Source organism: Glycine max, chromosome 15 (assembly GCF_000004515.6).
Source record: "Glycine max cultivar Williams 82 chromosome 15, Glycine_max_v4.0, whole genome shotgun sequence".
In the NCBI taxonomy this organism is placed as follows: domain Eukaryota; kingdom Viridiplantae; phylum Streptophyta; class Magnoliopsida; order Fabales; family Fabaceae; genus Glycine; species Glycine max.
The window spans coordinates 16,830,092-16,844,986 of record NC_038251.2 but is presented as its reverse complement, the minus strand read 5'-3'; the positions used below and the strand labels follow the sequence as shown (position 1 = coordinate 16,844,986).

The window sequence follows — 14,895 nt, the reverse complement described above, 5'->3', positions numbered from 1 at the left end:
TTATTTTTTGACAACTGTTCGATACTTCTTCAATTAAGTATATCTCATTTTTGTGTTGAATATTGAAGAGAGAAAATGATTTCTGAGATGAGAGAAAGAAAATATTAGTAACCAATAAAACAAGGAAGAAAAGAATCTAAAAATATTAAGGGTTTGGGTAAGATTATTTAATGGGTGTTTTATATTAAAAAATTAAATAAAATTCATCAAATTCAATCTTAAAAAAACAATTCATTAAAATTTATATATTTTTAAATATCAAATTAAGACTTTTTATAAGTTACTCACTCCATCTTAAAACATATTTTAACCTGAAAAAAAAAAAATAGATTACTACTTCTGTGAGTTGAAAATTCGCGAGCAGATGTTACAGAAATTGATATAAGCTAAACATTCGCTCCACTTGAAGTATCACATTCGCAACTATATCGCACTTTTCCTTTTTTCAGACAACATTTTTATGAGATATACTCACACCACCAAAAAAAAAAAAAAAAAAAATCAGACGAACCAGAAAAAACCACACATTTATTCATCTTGTAGCATAAATTTCTGAAGTAAGTAGTTATCAGCCTGTAAAAGCAACTTAATTACTTAACAACTAGAAACAATATAACCAAAACCAGATCACTGGTTCGTTTAACAAAGACAATCTGCTAAAGATCGAAGAAGAAACCCATACCTTCATACTTTTACAAATTACATGCATGCTGCTAAATCCAAAACAGTACAAAACCAAAACAAACAAATTTAACAAAAATGACACAACACAACACACTCTAGACTCTTGTGTTTTGAATGAACAACTCCGTTTAATTAAAAACACATCAACACGCGTTAATTATATTTAATTAACCTGACCCTCCAAGAACACCCTTGAGCTTCTTGACAACTGCAGCATCAATGAAAGTGGTTTGCGTGATAAGCTCAGTGGGGAAATCACTCTTGAACAAAGAAAAGTCCAGAATCTGGAGGCCAGGGTTAGCACTGCTGAAGCTCACAAAAGCCAAAGCCTGAGACTCTCCATCGTTGATCTGGAAGTGCAACAAGCCCTGAGGGTACACCATGACATCACCCTTTTTTAGGGTTTTGAGGTACACAGTGTTGTCCGAAGCAACGAAGCCGGTGCAGATTGTTCCCTGCACAACCACCAGCAGCTCTGAGGCACCAGGGTGCGTGTGAAGAGGGATGACTCCACCGGCTGCTAGGTCTAGGCGTGCAATGGAGATTCCAAGCCCGTTGACGCCGGGGAATTGCGCGTCGAACGCCGGCGTCACCGCGGCTTTGATGATGTTTGAGGTGTTGCCGGCGGTGCCAAGGCCGGAGTAGACGAAGTCGTCCACCGTGACCTTTGCTGGGCTCTTGCATGAGTACCCTGCGGGGCCATTGGGGCCTGTGTAGTCTGCTACGCAGAAATCCACCACGGAGGCGTGGGAGAGGGAGAGGAGAGATAAAATGATATTGAAGAAGAGGGTTAGAATCATCTTCTTCATTCTTGTTGTTGGGTTTCTATGTGTGTGTTCAATCTATACTTCAATTTATCACTAAGGTGTGGGTTTAGTTCTATTATATATGTGAGTGGGAGGGTGGGTATGAGAAACTACCACATGTTTAACTATGATGCCTAACAATTTGTGAGACATATTTGAGTTTTTAATTTAAAAGATAACAATTATCAATAATGTTATATCTTTTTATTTTATGCTCTTACAAATTCTCATATTATCTTTTATGATAAGTATCAAGAGAATTGTTAGGAAGATGAGGATGGAGTAAGAAGATTAGAAGTATTTAATAATTAATAACAGTTGATTGTATGTTAGGGAGAAAATTATTGGGACTATGAACTTATATTGGTGCTCTAAGGATCACCTAATAGTAGGTTAAAATAACATCCTAATGATGATTTTTAATCGTTTTTATAATTAATGTTATAAAAAATGTAATACATTTTTTACTATAGTTTCTTAATTGTCTTAGAATAAGATATATTAATATTGATTTCTTGAAAAAATGTCTTAAAAAAATAATATTTAAAAATGATTTTGAAATAACAATTATCTTAAAAAGATAAGTTTTTAAGAGGGTTTTTAAGTGAAACCATCTAACGGAACATTCTAACTTCTAAGACACTATATTCACCATTGTCTTTCGGAGTCGTTTCAATATGGTTAAACATGTGTGGATAAATTTTGTTACCCTGTGCTGTACGTGGAAACGACAGATTTTGAGCTAAGTTTGTGCCCGTGATTGTCAACTTTTTTCTTCCCTGATAACAACAAGAAGTGTCTTTTGGTTTGAAGGGATGAGAAAAGCAGGATCTTCTGCGTATCTTGTCGTACTCTGAAAGAAAATATCGTTTCTTTGGAGTATCCCGCGCGTCATTCTAGTGTGTAACCGTGATTCTTGAAATTAACCATATATTATCGACTGGATAAACTCTAAGATGCTAGCAGTGTACTATTTAGTGTTAATTATGATTTTAGTATGGAAACTTTCTTTAAGTTTTTACTTTTAGACTTTTAGTTCTTAGAACAAAAAGTTAACAATTTTTAATTCTAATATTTTTGTCCGTCAATTTTTTAAGACGTGTCTTGAGGAAATTAGGTGCAGGTGTAGGTGCAGTAGAGTAGAGTCCTGATGCGGTAAACAAATAAGATTTTTAAGTAAAACAAGTTACGTAAGTTTTAATTAATTGGAATTTTAATGGTGTTTAAATCTAAGTTGTTTAATTTAATCATTCTCATTCTTTTATAATAATATTATTCTCATATAATATGCCTATATATATAAACTTGTAAAATCATATTTATTGGACATTACTAAAAACAAATAAAAAATATAAATCATTGTCATTATAAATTTTTTCCTATAAATTCTCTACAAACAATATAATAATATCAATCTCATTCTTTCTTTAGATCATCGGTATAAAGAGAAGAATTTCCATGTAATTTGGGTTCATCAAAAGAATGGACAATGTTTATATGTCTCATACTATATTATTAGATTTTTATAGCTTTTTTTTTTAAAAAAAAACTTATATACTTTTCAAATATACATGGATGAAGTATCCAAGACTACCAATATTAGATATTAGATAAGTATCATATACATATCCATGAAAAACAAATAAAAAAGATTGGTGCATCATAGTTTTCCACAATACACAAAAGAGCATGATTGTGCACTTGGCAATTAACACGAGCCTGTGTATAATCCAGTAAAATTCTTCATGGAATTAATTTCAGGGAGAAATGGTAAAGAAGATCGATGAGGATCGTGGTCCATGCACAAATCACATGGCATGGTCAAGAAATGACGGGCATAAGAAGACGTTTTAGACAGCTAGAAGGACCCCTCTATGCAAGTCACACACTGACTTATATATAAAAAACATGACTGCATGAGCACATATTCTTGTGGTCTTCTTAAATTCCCCATCTTTTACGGAACCTTATTTTTACTGTACTATGAGTGAGACCATAAAATGGGTCTCAATAATTTTTTTCTCTTGACATGAACGAGGATATATTCTGTATTATGCTTCTGGCACTTAATTACCATTGGTTCCTCTCTATAACATTCAAATTCTGTTGGATGTTCACTCTGCAGCAAAGGATAAGATTTTCATTGACCCATCAGTAGTGGCCATTCATTCCGTTTAGAGCCAAAAAGGGTGTGTCATTGATGTCACTATCTTTGCCATAATGTTGGTGTTTATATTGTTTTTCTCTGAGGTGTTACCAAAAGTAATCAGAGTTTCTCATTGCACAACTCTTGGATTCCTAGATATTTTTGAAGCTGAAACCGACTTCTCTAGAAAAAGACGCAGAATGTGATTGAGATATATGTATTGATCAAAATATATATGTACAAAGCTGCCATGTGCTTTCCTAATTTGTAAGCTTTCTGAATCCATATGGTAAGTTTTCAAATTTCAACATGGAAAAAATTGTGTTTTTGGTAAGTGGTATTAGTATATGCACTTTTAAATTGATATATTTATTGTTTATACTTTCCACAATAGGTAATACGTACCAACAAAATTAACTAGCTAGATAATTCGTTTCTAACATTATGATTTGTGAGGGTTTAAATATATTTTTGGGTGATTTAAAATTCGTAAAAGTTGTATTATGTTAGCAGTTATTTTTGACTTAAATGTTAGAAATTAATATTTTTCTTATTTATGACTTGCAGATATGAAAATGAAGAATTAAAAGTAAAAAAGATTCAGAAGATATAAAAAATATAAATAAGTAAGATTTTTTGCATCAAACGCAAGTCTACTCCAGCAACTATAAAATGAGAGTCAAGCCCAAGTCCACCCCAGCAGTTATACAAAGAGAGTCAAGTCAAGGAGGAAAGACACACCGAGTCTCAGAGCACTCTAATATACACATAAATTGTGAGAACTCTCCCTTAGAGAATTCTTTCTTCTTTTTCATCATTTTTTATTCCCTTTTTCCAGCTCTTCTCCTCATCAGTTCATATACCCATTTTTTAGTGTAATGCCTCTTATGACTATGAGAGACTAAACCCTTAGTTAGGGCCTGACATACATAAAAAGCCAAAAGATGTATTGTACACTTCATGTTTCAATGCAAACATGTGTTTTCTTTCGTGCTCAACAAGGGTAATTCTTAATAGAAAAACAAGGAAGATTTTACATGCATCTGTTTTAGAAATTAGTCGCTCGATAGAAGATAATTTCTAATAGAACTAAAAGGAAATTATATCTTAATAAAATCATTGTTAGACATAGAATGATTGCATTATGTCCATGCATCAAAGCAAACATCTAAAATTAGAACTTCATGTATTTTATCTATTGACTCTTTGCAAAGACATCTGAGAGAGATAAATAGGTAAAATAGGTTTGTCATCCTGAGACATCAGGGGTAAGTATTCTAATAAATGTGGATAGGATAAATTTACCTGATTGGTAGAGAAAAATCACAAATAATACATCTTAGGCAAATAAGGTATGTTAGGTCCTAACATTCTCATTTCATTGAATTCCCTATTATTTCTTTTATTTTCTATTAATAGTTATTATTTTATATTTTTTTAAAGTTATCTTTTATACTTCATCTTATCTTTTTCTCTTATAAATTGAAAATTATCCAATACAAATACAAAATAAAGTCCCTGTAAAAATCGACACTCGAACTTTCGAGTCTTTATTATTTGAACATTTGATATATTTTCCAACGAGTTAACAGATTAAAATCAAAATCCCACGGCAAAACTTCATAGTAAGTTTGCATCTTCGATACAAGCAAGAGAATCTCATATAAGGACAAAAAAGGGGTGAGCTCGAGAGTAATCATGATACCTCAAGCTAAACAAAACCTAAATGAAGGTTATGCAACAACTTAAGTTACTTTTCCTAATTGTAAGCATACACAAACCAGAAAGCAATTAATCAAAAGAATACAAATTGATTGAGAGTTTCTTACATCAGATATATTCTCGTACTCCTCTAACAAAGTTGTAATAATTGCTTGAGCATTATTAGTAGAAGCAAGAAGCTGGGCCGAACTATCACCACAGGCATCAAATTCATCCTCGAGTTCACATTCTCTAGCTAGTAGAGGTTGTAAGAGCAAGGGTGCCATGCAAGCAGCAACAACAGATGGAGTCGTTCTATTCTCTTGAGAATGAGAACCAATTGTATGCATCATTTTCAGAATTCTGCAAAGGTAGAGATAACAATTAAATTATGGTGAAAAAATTAAGGGTATTTTTAAAATATAGAAAGGTTGACTAAAGTGAAAAAATTAAGGGTATTTTTAAAATATAGACAAGTTGTCAGAATTTCATGAGTGGGGCCAGGGAAAGTAAATAGATACAAAAATTCTTAAAACAAAAAGTAAATAGATAAATTATTGTAATTTAATTTAGTCATTATCCGTGACAAGTTATCTTCACTTACATGAATCGGATAAGCATTTCTTCGTGATATAAAAATAGTGATTCATGGGTTGGCAGAATAAACAAGCAAATCTAGAGGATCATAATGGCAAAGAGTTGTCTCTTTTCTATGGCATTTACTGATCCACTGGACTATAGCAATTTGCGGATTCCCTTCGGAGCTAATGCATTGCTATATCTATGTGCTAGCTCTTCAATTATTCCGTGCCTTAACTGGATTTTCATGTAGAAAAAAGTGTTACTTTAATTAAACTCATACTTTTTTATAAACCCACTTTATACCTAGCTAGCTAGTCTAACTTTCTCATGTGCAATCTTTTTAAACAAATTCAATTCCAAAGGGTAATAATAAAGACCTTAAACAAGTTAGGTCTTATGAATTTGGGTGTTCTTCGTTAGACCCAAACTAACATAACATTAAGCATATACCGGGACACATATAGTATGTAGATGCATAGCTAGTGAAGCATCACATAAAGAATGCGCATGAATATTTTTTTTGTTAATCACATTTTTTATCATCTGAAAAACCAACTGTCTGAAGGAGATAAAATTATAGACCTTGTGCCATGGGTGTGCTTTTATCTGTGGAAACCTAAAGTCATTGTAATTGGGATTCATACAACATACTTCCTCTTGGGTGGGTGTGCCAAGCACCTGCAATACAAAATTTTACAAATGTGACTTATAATGACAAGGATGACATGACTAAGGAACATGCAATGCATGTTAACACCAATTGTACCTTTATAATATGTACAAGCTGGTCTACTGCATTTTTGCTAGGGAATAATGGCTGCAAATATTTAAATTGTTTTAGATAACACATGGGTGGCATATAATCAAGAAAACATTTACATCATTTCGTGGCAAATTTATACATTATAGTATTGTAGTAACAATAATTAATGAAAACAAATCAATGACACAAACCTGGCCCAAAAGAAGTTAAGCAAGAACACAACCAACTGACGAAATATCAATCAAACTTGTATACTCTATGGCTCCAAATATAAGTTTTGGTGCTCAATAGAATCGTGAACATATGTATGATATATTTGCTTCACCTTCGACCTGATGAGACAAAATTGAAGGTTAGTAAATGATCCTGGATATTGTAAGATGGTTAGTAGTCTCACTCTCACTAAAATATAAGTTGAAATCATATAGAACATGACAAAAACTCCAAAAATATAGGAGGTCAACATACTAGAACTTTTGCACTTCCAAAATCACATAGCTTCACTTGGTGTGTAAGAGGATCCACCTGGAATATACATAAGAATAATATCAAAGTCAGAAATAGTTACCATTTTTAAGAATGAATTGAATTTGAATATATATGGAGCATATAGGTTGGTTTCACTAAGAAGCTAAAAGTTGGAAGAATACATATAAACATTTGGCAGACATATAGGTTTGAGATACAGGTATCAGAAAAGTTGTCTGAACTAATTCTATTAGTTTAATAAAATGCAGGAAATAAATCATTCGGTATGATTAGAAAGACAGAAATGCAACAAAGATGAAAGTACCGGATCTATCAATATTCTCCTTCAGGAAAAAAAATCCACTTGGTTTGAGGCCAACCTATAGTAATGTACATGTCAATATGCCATCAGAGTATAAGTATGAAAGTGATATTTTTATGACTTCAATTCAAGTTAGGGACAATAATAATGGCAGGAAAAATGTGATTTAACCCCAAAAATAAGATAGGCAAACTATTGACTGCACCAATCAATTGATATGGATATAATAGCAAGAATCCAACAAGGTTACAAATGAAATGAACCTAAGTTTATGGTTAAGGACAAATCAATTTAAGCTACAAATCATCAAAATATTTAATAGTGATAAGATAAAATATATACAAACTTTCAGATTATCAAATATTTCTTCATAGCCAAATTGTGAATAAGAAGTACAATTTATCCTATAAAAAACTCCATTTAAATATTTAGTGTAAGTAAGAGAATATTTTTTGATAGTATAGAAATGGAAAATCCCTTCATAATGAGTAGTTGTATACATAACACATGTTTTTACAAATGGTGGCTAGTTTCATACTATCTAATCTCATTCACTGCAATAATGCAAGTTGTACATTACTAGCAAACACCAAGGCAAATGCAGAACCACTCAGACAAAAAATAAACAAGCAGCATGGCCATGACTTATGAAAGTATTATCCTATGGACAAAAAAAAAAAAAAACATATTAGAAACACTTTTTCCTTCAAGAGCTTGTCATTTTCCTCCTCTAGTTTCACCGCCAAGGACTCCAATTCCACTTGGTAAGCCAAGTACACCAACAAAAAAAAATCACACCATAATCAATAGGATTTAAGGGGACACCTTTTTTATGATGCAAACCAATGAAATTTGATGAAAATGAAAATTTGAAGCAGAAGAAAATAAACCATGACACCAAAGCTAGAATCATAGGATTTGCATGTAGGATAAGAGTTTGATTGAAATAAATAATCATTAGGATTGCATTACGTTGCTATTCATTCTCTGGAAAAAAAAAAGTATTGTTATGTCTTGAATAGACCTATATTTTATTCTGCCTTAAGTAGGAATAACTGAATAAGTTATAATCCTTTTAGGATTAGGACTCCAATACTATTAAAGGAAATATGGAAACTGGAAGTGTATAATTAAATAAAATATGGCTTACCATATACTAATACTTATTGTTATCAATTTACCATAAATAATTATGACTGGGTATGGTCTTTACAATATTACAACCACCCCTCTGTAATCCTTTGAGCACAAGACAAAACCTTGTACTACAAAATTACTGCCTCTGTAAAGTGTAGTGTTAAAAATAATCCTCATATTTCAAAAGTTTTACTTAAATGGCAAATAGTAAATGAAGGATAAAGAAATATTAGGTTATAACACAAAACTTTGGTACTTTGGCTTTCATTTTCTTAGTCCTAGCTTCTTTATATTTTCCTATGGTTTTAGCACTTCTACAAAGCACAATGTTTTCTTTTCTTTTTTCTTTTGTGTGTGCAGGGATTATTTTATTTAAAAACAATTTATTATCTGCTTTTGTTCATAAACATGATTTAATGCTATAATGTACTATTCTCAAAATTGCTAAGCTTTTCTCCATAGTTCCAAGTATGATGACACCTACAACTGGTGGCCTGGTGAACTCCATGATGGGTTTAATGCAGAGACATAATCTAGGTTATGTAAATTATGAGAGCTAAGTGCACATATATATGCCATGAGCATTAGCAACATTAAACTCAAGACCTTTTTGTCTATGTAGTTTAATCCTACAAATGAAGGGATCTTAAATTTGTTTTCAAAGAAATTTGGCTTTGCCTTTTGACATCATTTTAAGTTCAGAAAATTGCTTCTTTAGGGATCTCTAAAATTGCCACCCTTGTATTTCCTTTTGATCATAGACATTGATAGATTGCCTTTATCCTCATTTTACCACAGGGGAGCTCCGACTTCTCGCCAAGCAAAATGGTCAAAATCGAATGCTGATTGCTGACTAAATAGCGAAATTCACATCATAATCAACAAAAAAAAGTCAAATACACCAACACCAACACACAAATCATAATGAGATTAGTGTGTATATAAGTATATAATATACCTATTTGTGTTCCCTAGACCTAGCAGCAGATTCTCTATTTTTTTATCATCCTCCTCTGTCTCTATTGCGTGACCTTATCCAACTGCTCCAAAACGAGATGCGATCTATTTCCTCTTCCGCATTCAATGACCTTGATGCTGTTTCCGAACCCTATGACGAAGCCTTCAAAGGGGTCATGAAACTACACCGTGGGAAGGTGGTCAAAGGAGAAGAGGGTGCCGTTGCCGAGCCTCTTAGTGAGGAGGCATTGACTGGTGTCGTCCATCGCCGCTGTCGCTAGGTGGAAGTGGTGGTGGCTGGTGCGACTACTCCATTTTGGAAATTCTAGAGGAGAAGTCGAAGAGGAAGAGGGAGAGTGAGAATTAGAGAGCGCGAGAGAGTAAAGAGAGACATTAAATATTAAAAACAACAAAAAATCTTTTAAGACAATCTTGCAAAAATCTTCTAAGACGATTTTTACAAAATTGTTTTAGAATGACAATCTTCTAAGACGATTTTTACAAAACCGTCATAGAATGGTTGTATTTATTTATAAAATTGTCATCGCGTGACATTCTAAGACGGTTCTGCATAACTGTCTTAGAATATACATCGTAAAATACAATTTTTTTAGTAGTGAACAGACTAAGAGGAATTTAAACTTTAATGTTACATGTACAAAACCTGAGACTCAATATTACACACTTCACATATTGCAAATGTAATGGCCAAAATTGCACATAATTATCAAACCCTAGCAATTCACTAGCCCTACAATCGGACAATACTCCTAAATCACCACCAATTAGACCCCTAGAACCCATTGCACTCATCAACCATAAGCTCCTCTCACTTTCAAGCATCAATGCCCTTGGAACTCAAAACCACTAATTTACCAACCCTAATTCTTGCATCTTTCACTAAATTATTATGTTTCACAGTGCAAATATTAATCATGAAGTGTAATCGATTTTTCTTCTATTAAAATTGTTCTCTTTCTGTTTCTAACTAAAAAAAAATCCAACTTTTTTTTTCCTTTATTCTTGACATGAAATGTCATTTGCAAGGTTTGGAAAGCCTCTCTTTTCATCAAGTTATTTCTTTATTTCAACCCTTTTCCTCTAAACTTTTTTTTATTTCTTTTTCTTAATTTTGAACCTTTTCTATTTTAACACTCCCCTTATTTTCTAAAAAAGAAAATATGTATGCTTTAAAATTACTTAGAACAAAATATGTGACATCTAATCTATGAAGCACTAATACCTCTCTTGTTTGAAGTATTGTCGTTTCAAATACAATTCCGACACAAACACATCCCGACACTTCTTATTAGGCGTTTGATTTAAAAATTATTTTTTATTTGTTTGAACACTTAAAGATGTCATATTTACACAACTAATATACTTGAAAAATATATAAGATTGATTTAAAAAGATAAATATACCATCAATTATATTTTGTGTTGCTCATATTTTATTAATTAGAATCTTTGTGTGGGTATGTGTCTTATATTTTAGACATTAGAGTATCTGTGTCCATGTTTGAGTCTTGTATGATGTTTGGTCGGAATCTGTGCTTTATAGCATCTAATCATAAACAACCAGGTGTGATGAATTCCTTGATTGTAACAATTATTTTAAGTGATGTGTTTGGTGGTTTCATGTTGAAATAGATTTAGCTACATTTTGACATGTTTGAATTGATTCTAGTCTAAAATTGATTATGAGTTTAAGTAACTCTAGGGAAGCTTTTGCTTCGAATAAAAGAATGTTATATTGAGTAAACTCTTAATAATTTTAGTGTGTCCAACAGAAATTGAGAAGTGCACTGGTGCTGCTGAGGAAGTGCCTTCTTCAACAGATGTTGAGGTTCAGAAGGTTAGGTAATGCGGTTCTATGGAGTTGCAAAATTTGGCTAAGGATTCTTTACTTAATTCGTTGAAAGTGAAAGAGGAGGCACCAATTGAAAATAGAGATGTAGAAGTACCTTGCCCACATGTTATTAATAACAATGAGAGGCTGATCTGATGGAAAAGGATCAAACTTCTGCCGAGGAAGTGCATCCTTCAACAACTATTAAGGTTAGGGAATGCGATTCTGTGGAGTTGCAAAAGTTGGTTGAGGATTCTCTAGTTAATTCATTGGAAGTGAATGAGGAGGCATCGATTGAAAGTAGAGATGCAGATGTACCTTGCCCACATGTTACTAATAACAATGAGGCTGATCTAATAGAAAAGGATCAAACTTTTGTCCCTCATAATGATGACCATAGGCCAAGTTTAATGGAAAGAAATAGCACTGCTCATATTTACGAGGTAATTATGTTTTGTAATTATAATTTCTTATTTTGGTTGACTGATTATTCCTTTTGATTCCTTTTGGCAGTACACTTTATTATGTTTATGACTTGCACTTAGTATATCAGATGTGAGATCTTTGTTTCTGTGTTAGAAACCTAAAAATATAAGGGCCTTCAACTATAAAAGTCCCAAATTTTTAGTTCCTAGCTTCTAGATACTAGATTGTTGTCAAAATCAATAGTTCCCATTCCTGATGAAAGATTTAACATGAGGAATATGAAGGTTGATAATTTTAGTTCATACTACACATTATACACCAAGTACACTAAAAATTTCTCAAGCATAAACTGTAGGTATGCCACTATATATCTTAGGCACTGAGTGTGTACCCAAAAGCTATTATCATGCCACTATATTTTGCTATTTTCCATTCCTATTTTATGTATTCTTTTACAAACATTCATTACATGCATTTTGTTATAATAACAATTTTAAAATATAACAATTTAAGTTAACTTGAAACTTGACAGGAGGAAATATAAATTATAAAACTGTATGTAACTATTGCAGTTTCAGAAAGCCAGATAGAACTTAATGCAGCTTTTTGGTTGGTTACTATTAGCTCTTTTTCAGTCTTTGTCTTTTAACTCTTAACCTATAATTCCAACATGGTGTTAGATCTGTATCATCCTTCTTGATGAGGATCTATCTTTTTTGCTTTGTTTAACTCTTCAAAACTGTGTTTTCTGTTGGTCATTAATCTAATTCTTTTGTTCAAGTGACCCGGGATGGTTGCTGGAGTTTGCAAGTGACTTTAGGTCAACTTGTATGAGACAACTTGCTGGTTATGGCTAACTGGCTGTTTTTCTGGGTGCATACTAGTTTTCATGCACTCTGTTATTGAAGTCTGATTTGTGAGTTCTGTTTTAGTCTTATTTAAGGTTGCAAGTAACCAGAGGCACAATGTTAGGGTCCACTAGAACTGGAGTCCCTTGGGGAATTGATGTTAGGAATCAGATTGCCTGCTGCAGCTTGTTTTCTTTTGACTTTGTTTCAAACTATATTATATACCTTTTTTTGTCTTGGATTCTGTTTCTTTCACCTCTATTCTTCATATGGTGGCATTTCTTTATTTCTTTCTAACTGTTGTTTCTTGTTTGGGGTAAGATATGCCTTGTTTTCTATTTCCTTCATCAGTTTGCCTTAATTTATCACTCTAGAATCTTATATTGTTATATGTATAACATATGCCATAGTATTGTTGTTGCATGCTAGTTCAAAATTTGAACCATGCTAACAGATTTCTTTGTCTTATCAAATCAAAGACATGACTATATGTACAGTGTATATATATATATATATACACACTTATTTAATTTAATATATTATATATTCTAATTTGTACTTAGTAGGATGAAAACTCTATACTAGTCAGTAATTTCATTTAGTTTTGATCCTATACAAAAAGTTAGTTGAATATAAGCCTGTTTAATTTATTTTTTCTGATGGTTAATTATGTTGTAGGTTTGAAAACCCTTGAATATATGAAAAATATACTAGTCATTACTGATACAATGGCTTTTTGTTGATGCAGGATACAATTTGCTTTACAATGACTTTTTGTGGATGCAGGGATAGATCATGAGAATGTCTTTTTGCCTATGTAGGAACTATTTTTTTTTTAATTTATCCTTTCAAACTAGTATCTCTTATTTTAATGTCTTAGATTGTGTTCTGGATCCATTGATATTCAAACTATTCTCATCTTTGTACTTTTAAATGACGCTAATGATGGTAAAATGATAGGAGTTACTTTGTGTATGCTTTTTTTAGTTTTTCTTTCTTGTTAGAATATATATATATATATATATATATATATATATATATATATATATATATATAAAGTTTTAAAGAAGATATTATAAAAATAATCGTGTATATATTAATAAGAAAGTTATTTGTTGGATTTTTTTCCAGCATATGCCGGCAATAAAAGGCCCAACATAAAAAAAAGTCACATTATCCAGTACTTTTTTTATCCTGATATATTACCTAATTTTATCTATTTTCATCAATCTAAACACTGCTTAAAGTAATTAAAGGGACTCTAGAATTTTCTTTTTATTATAGTTTGGATGCTTTTATAAAAAAAACTCAGTGGATACAATTTTCATTTTTAAAATTTTTATATAAAGTTAATTTTAAAAAAATATCCCTACACAAAAAATATTTCCACCACAACCCACCATACTTGGATTCACTTGATGCATCATCCCTTAGCTTCAACCATTCCGAGGACCAACAAAAGTAAGAAAATGATGGTTCTCCCTAATATTAATATATATATATAGTCATGCATTTACAAGTGTTTGTAATGGTTAAAAATAGGTTAAACTAGTATGTAGATCTTTCAATAGTTTAGAAATTTTCAAATAGGTGTCTAAATCTATTTTTTATTGAGTCCATCACTTAATTTTTTTAGTTGAGTCCTAAAGTTTTTAAAATCATCACAAATTGTTAATTTTTTTTTAACAATTTCAAGCTATAAAAAAATAATTCAATGACCTACTTTTCTAATTTAGGAATTCAATTAAAAAAAATAGTCTAAATTCCTATTTAAGAACTCTCAAAATAGTTCAGGAACTTTAATAATTTAACCGTAAAACCATCATAAGCATAATAAAGAAAGACATTTAACTTTTATATCTATTTGCCTAGTAGGAGGCCCGCCTAAGTCTCAAATTTTTGTAAGTTTCTATATGGCTAATTACTTAATACATCCCATTTTGTGCTTATGTGTCTCCAAAATTTGTAAAGTGTCCATCTTATCCTTTTCATCTCACTCACTCTCTTATTCTCTTGGTCTTTCCCTTCATTGTGGGCACCACCATCACAAAGTGGAAGCATGGTCTCAACACACAAAGTGAGAGCATGTGACCCAAGGTTGTTCTCGGCAATGTCCTTGGCTTTGTGGAGAATGGTGGAGGTTGACCATTGACTTAAATCCAAGGAACTTGGAGAGGTACTAGTCAAGGTCAAAAACAATGTAG

General features: G+C 32.0%; 1 protein-coding gene and 1 long non-coding RNA gene across 3 annotated transcripts; both read right to left on the bottom strand.

The window, feature by feature from the left end:
- Nucleotides 1-507: 507 nt before the first annotated feature.
- On the bottom strand, nucleotides 508-1,543 carry GER10 (germin-like protein). Its single transcript, NM_001254133.2, has one exon. The coding sequence runs from the start codon at nucleotides 1,491-1,493 to the stop codon at nucleotides 852-854; it is 642 nt and encodes a 213-aa protein (NP_001241062.1). The 5' UTR covers nucleotides 1,494-1,543; the 3' UTR covers nucleotides 508-851.
- Nucleotides 1,544-5,274: 3,731 nt separating this feature from the next.
- LOC102662612 (uncharacterized) lies at nucleotides 5,275-9,940 on the bottom strand. 2 transcript variants are annotated; one of them, XR_418398.3, is made up of 7 exons: nucleotides 9,568-9,934; nucleotides 7,476-7,530; nucleotides 7,151-7,207; nucleotides 6,874-7,014; nucleotides 6,686-6,736; nucleotides 6,502-6,597; nucleotides 5,275-5,700 (listed from the first exon to the last, which is right to left on the bottom strand). It is a non-coding gene; the product is annotated as an uncharacterized lncRNA (long non-coding RNA). The 2 variants fall into 2 exon arrangements; XR_418399.3 differs by lacking the exon at nucleotides 7,476-7,530 and having other exon boundaries at nucleotides 9,568-9,940.
- Between the last annotated feature and the right edge of the window lie 4,955 nt (nucleotides 9,941-14,895).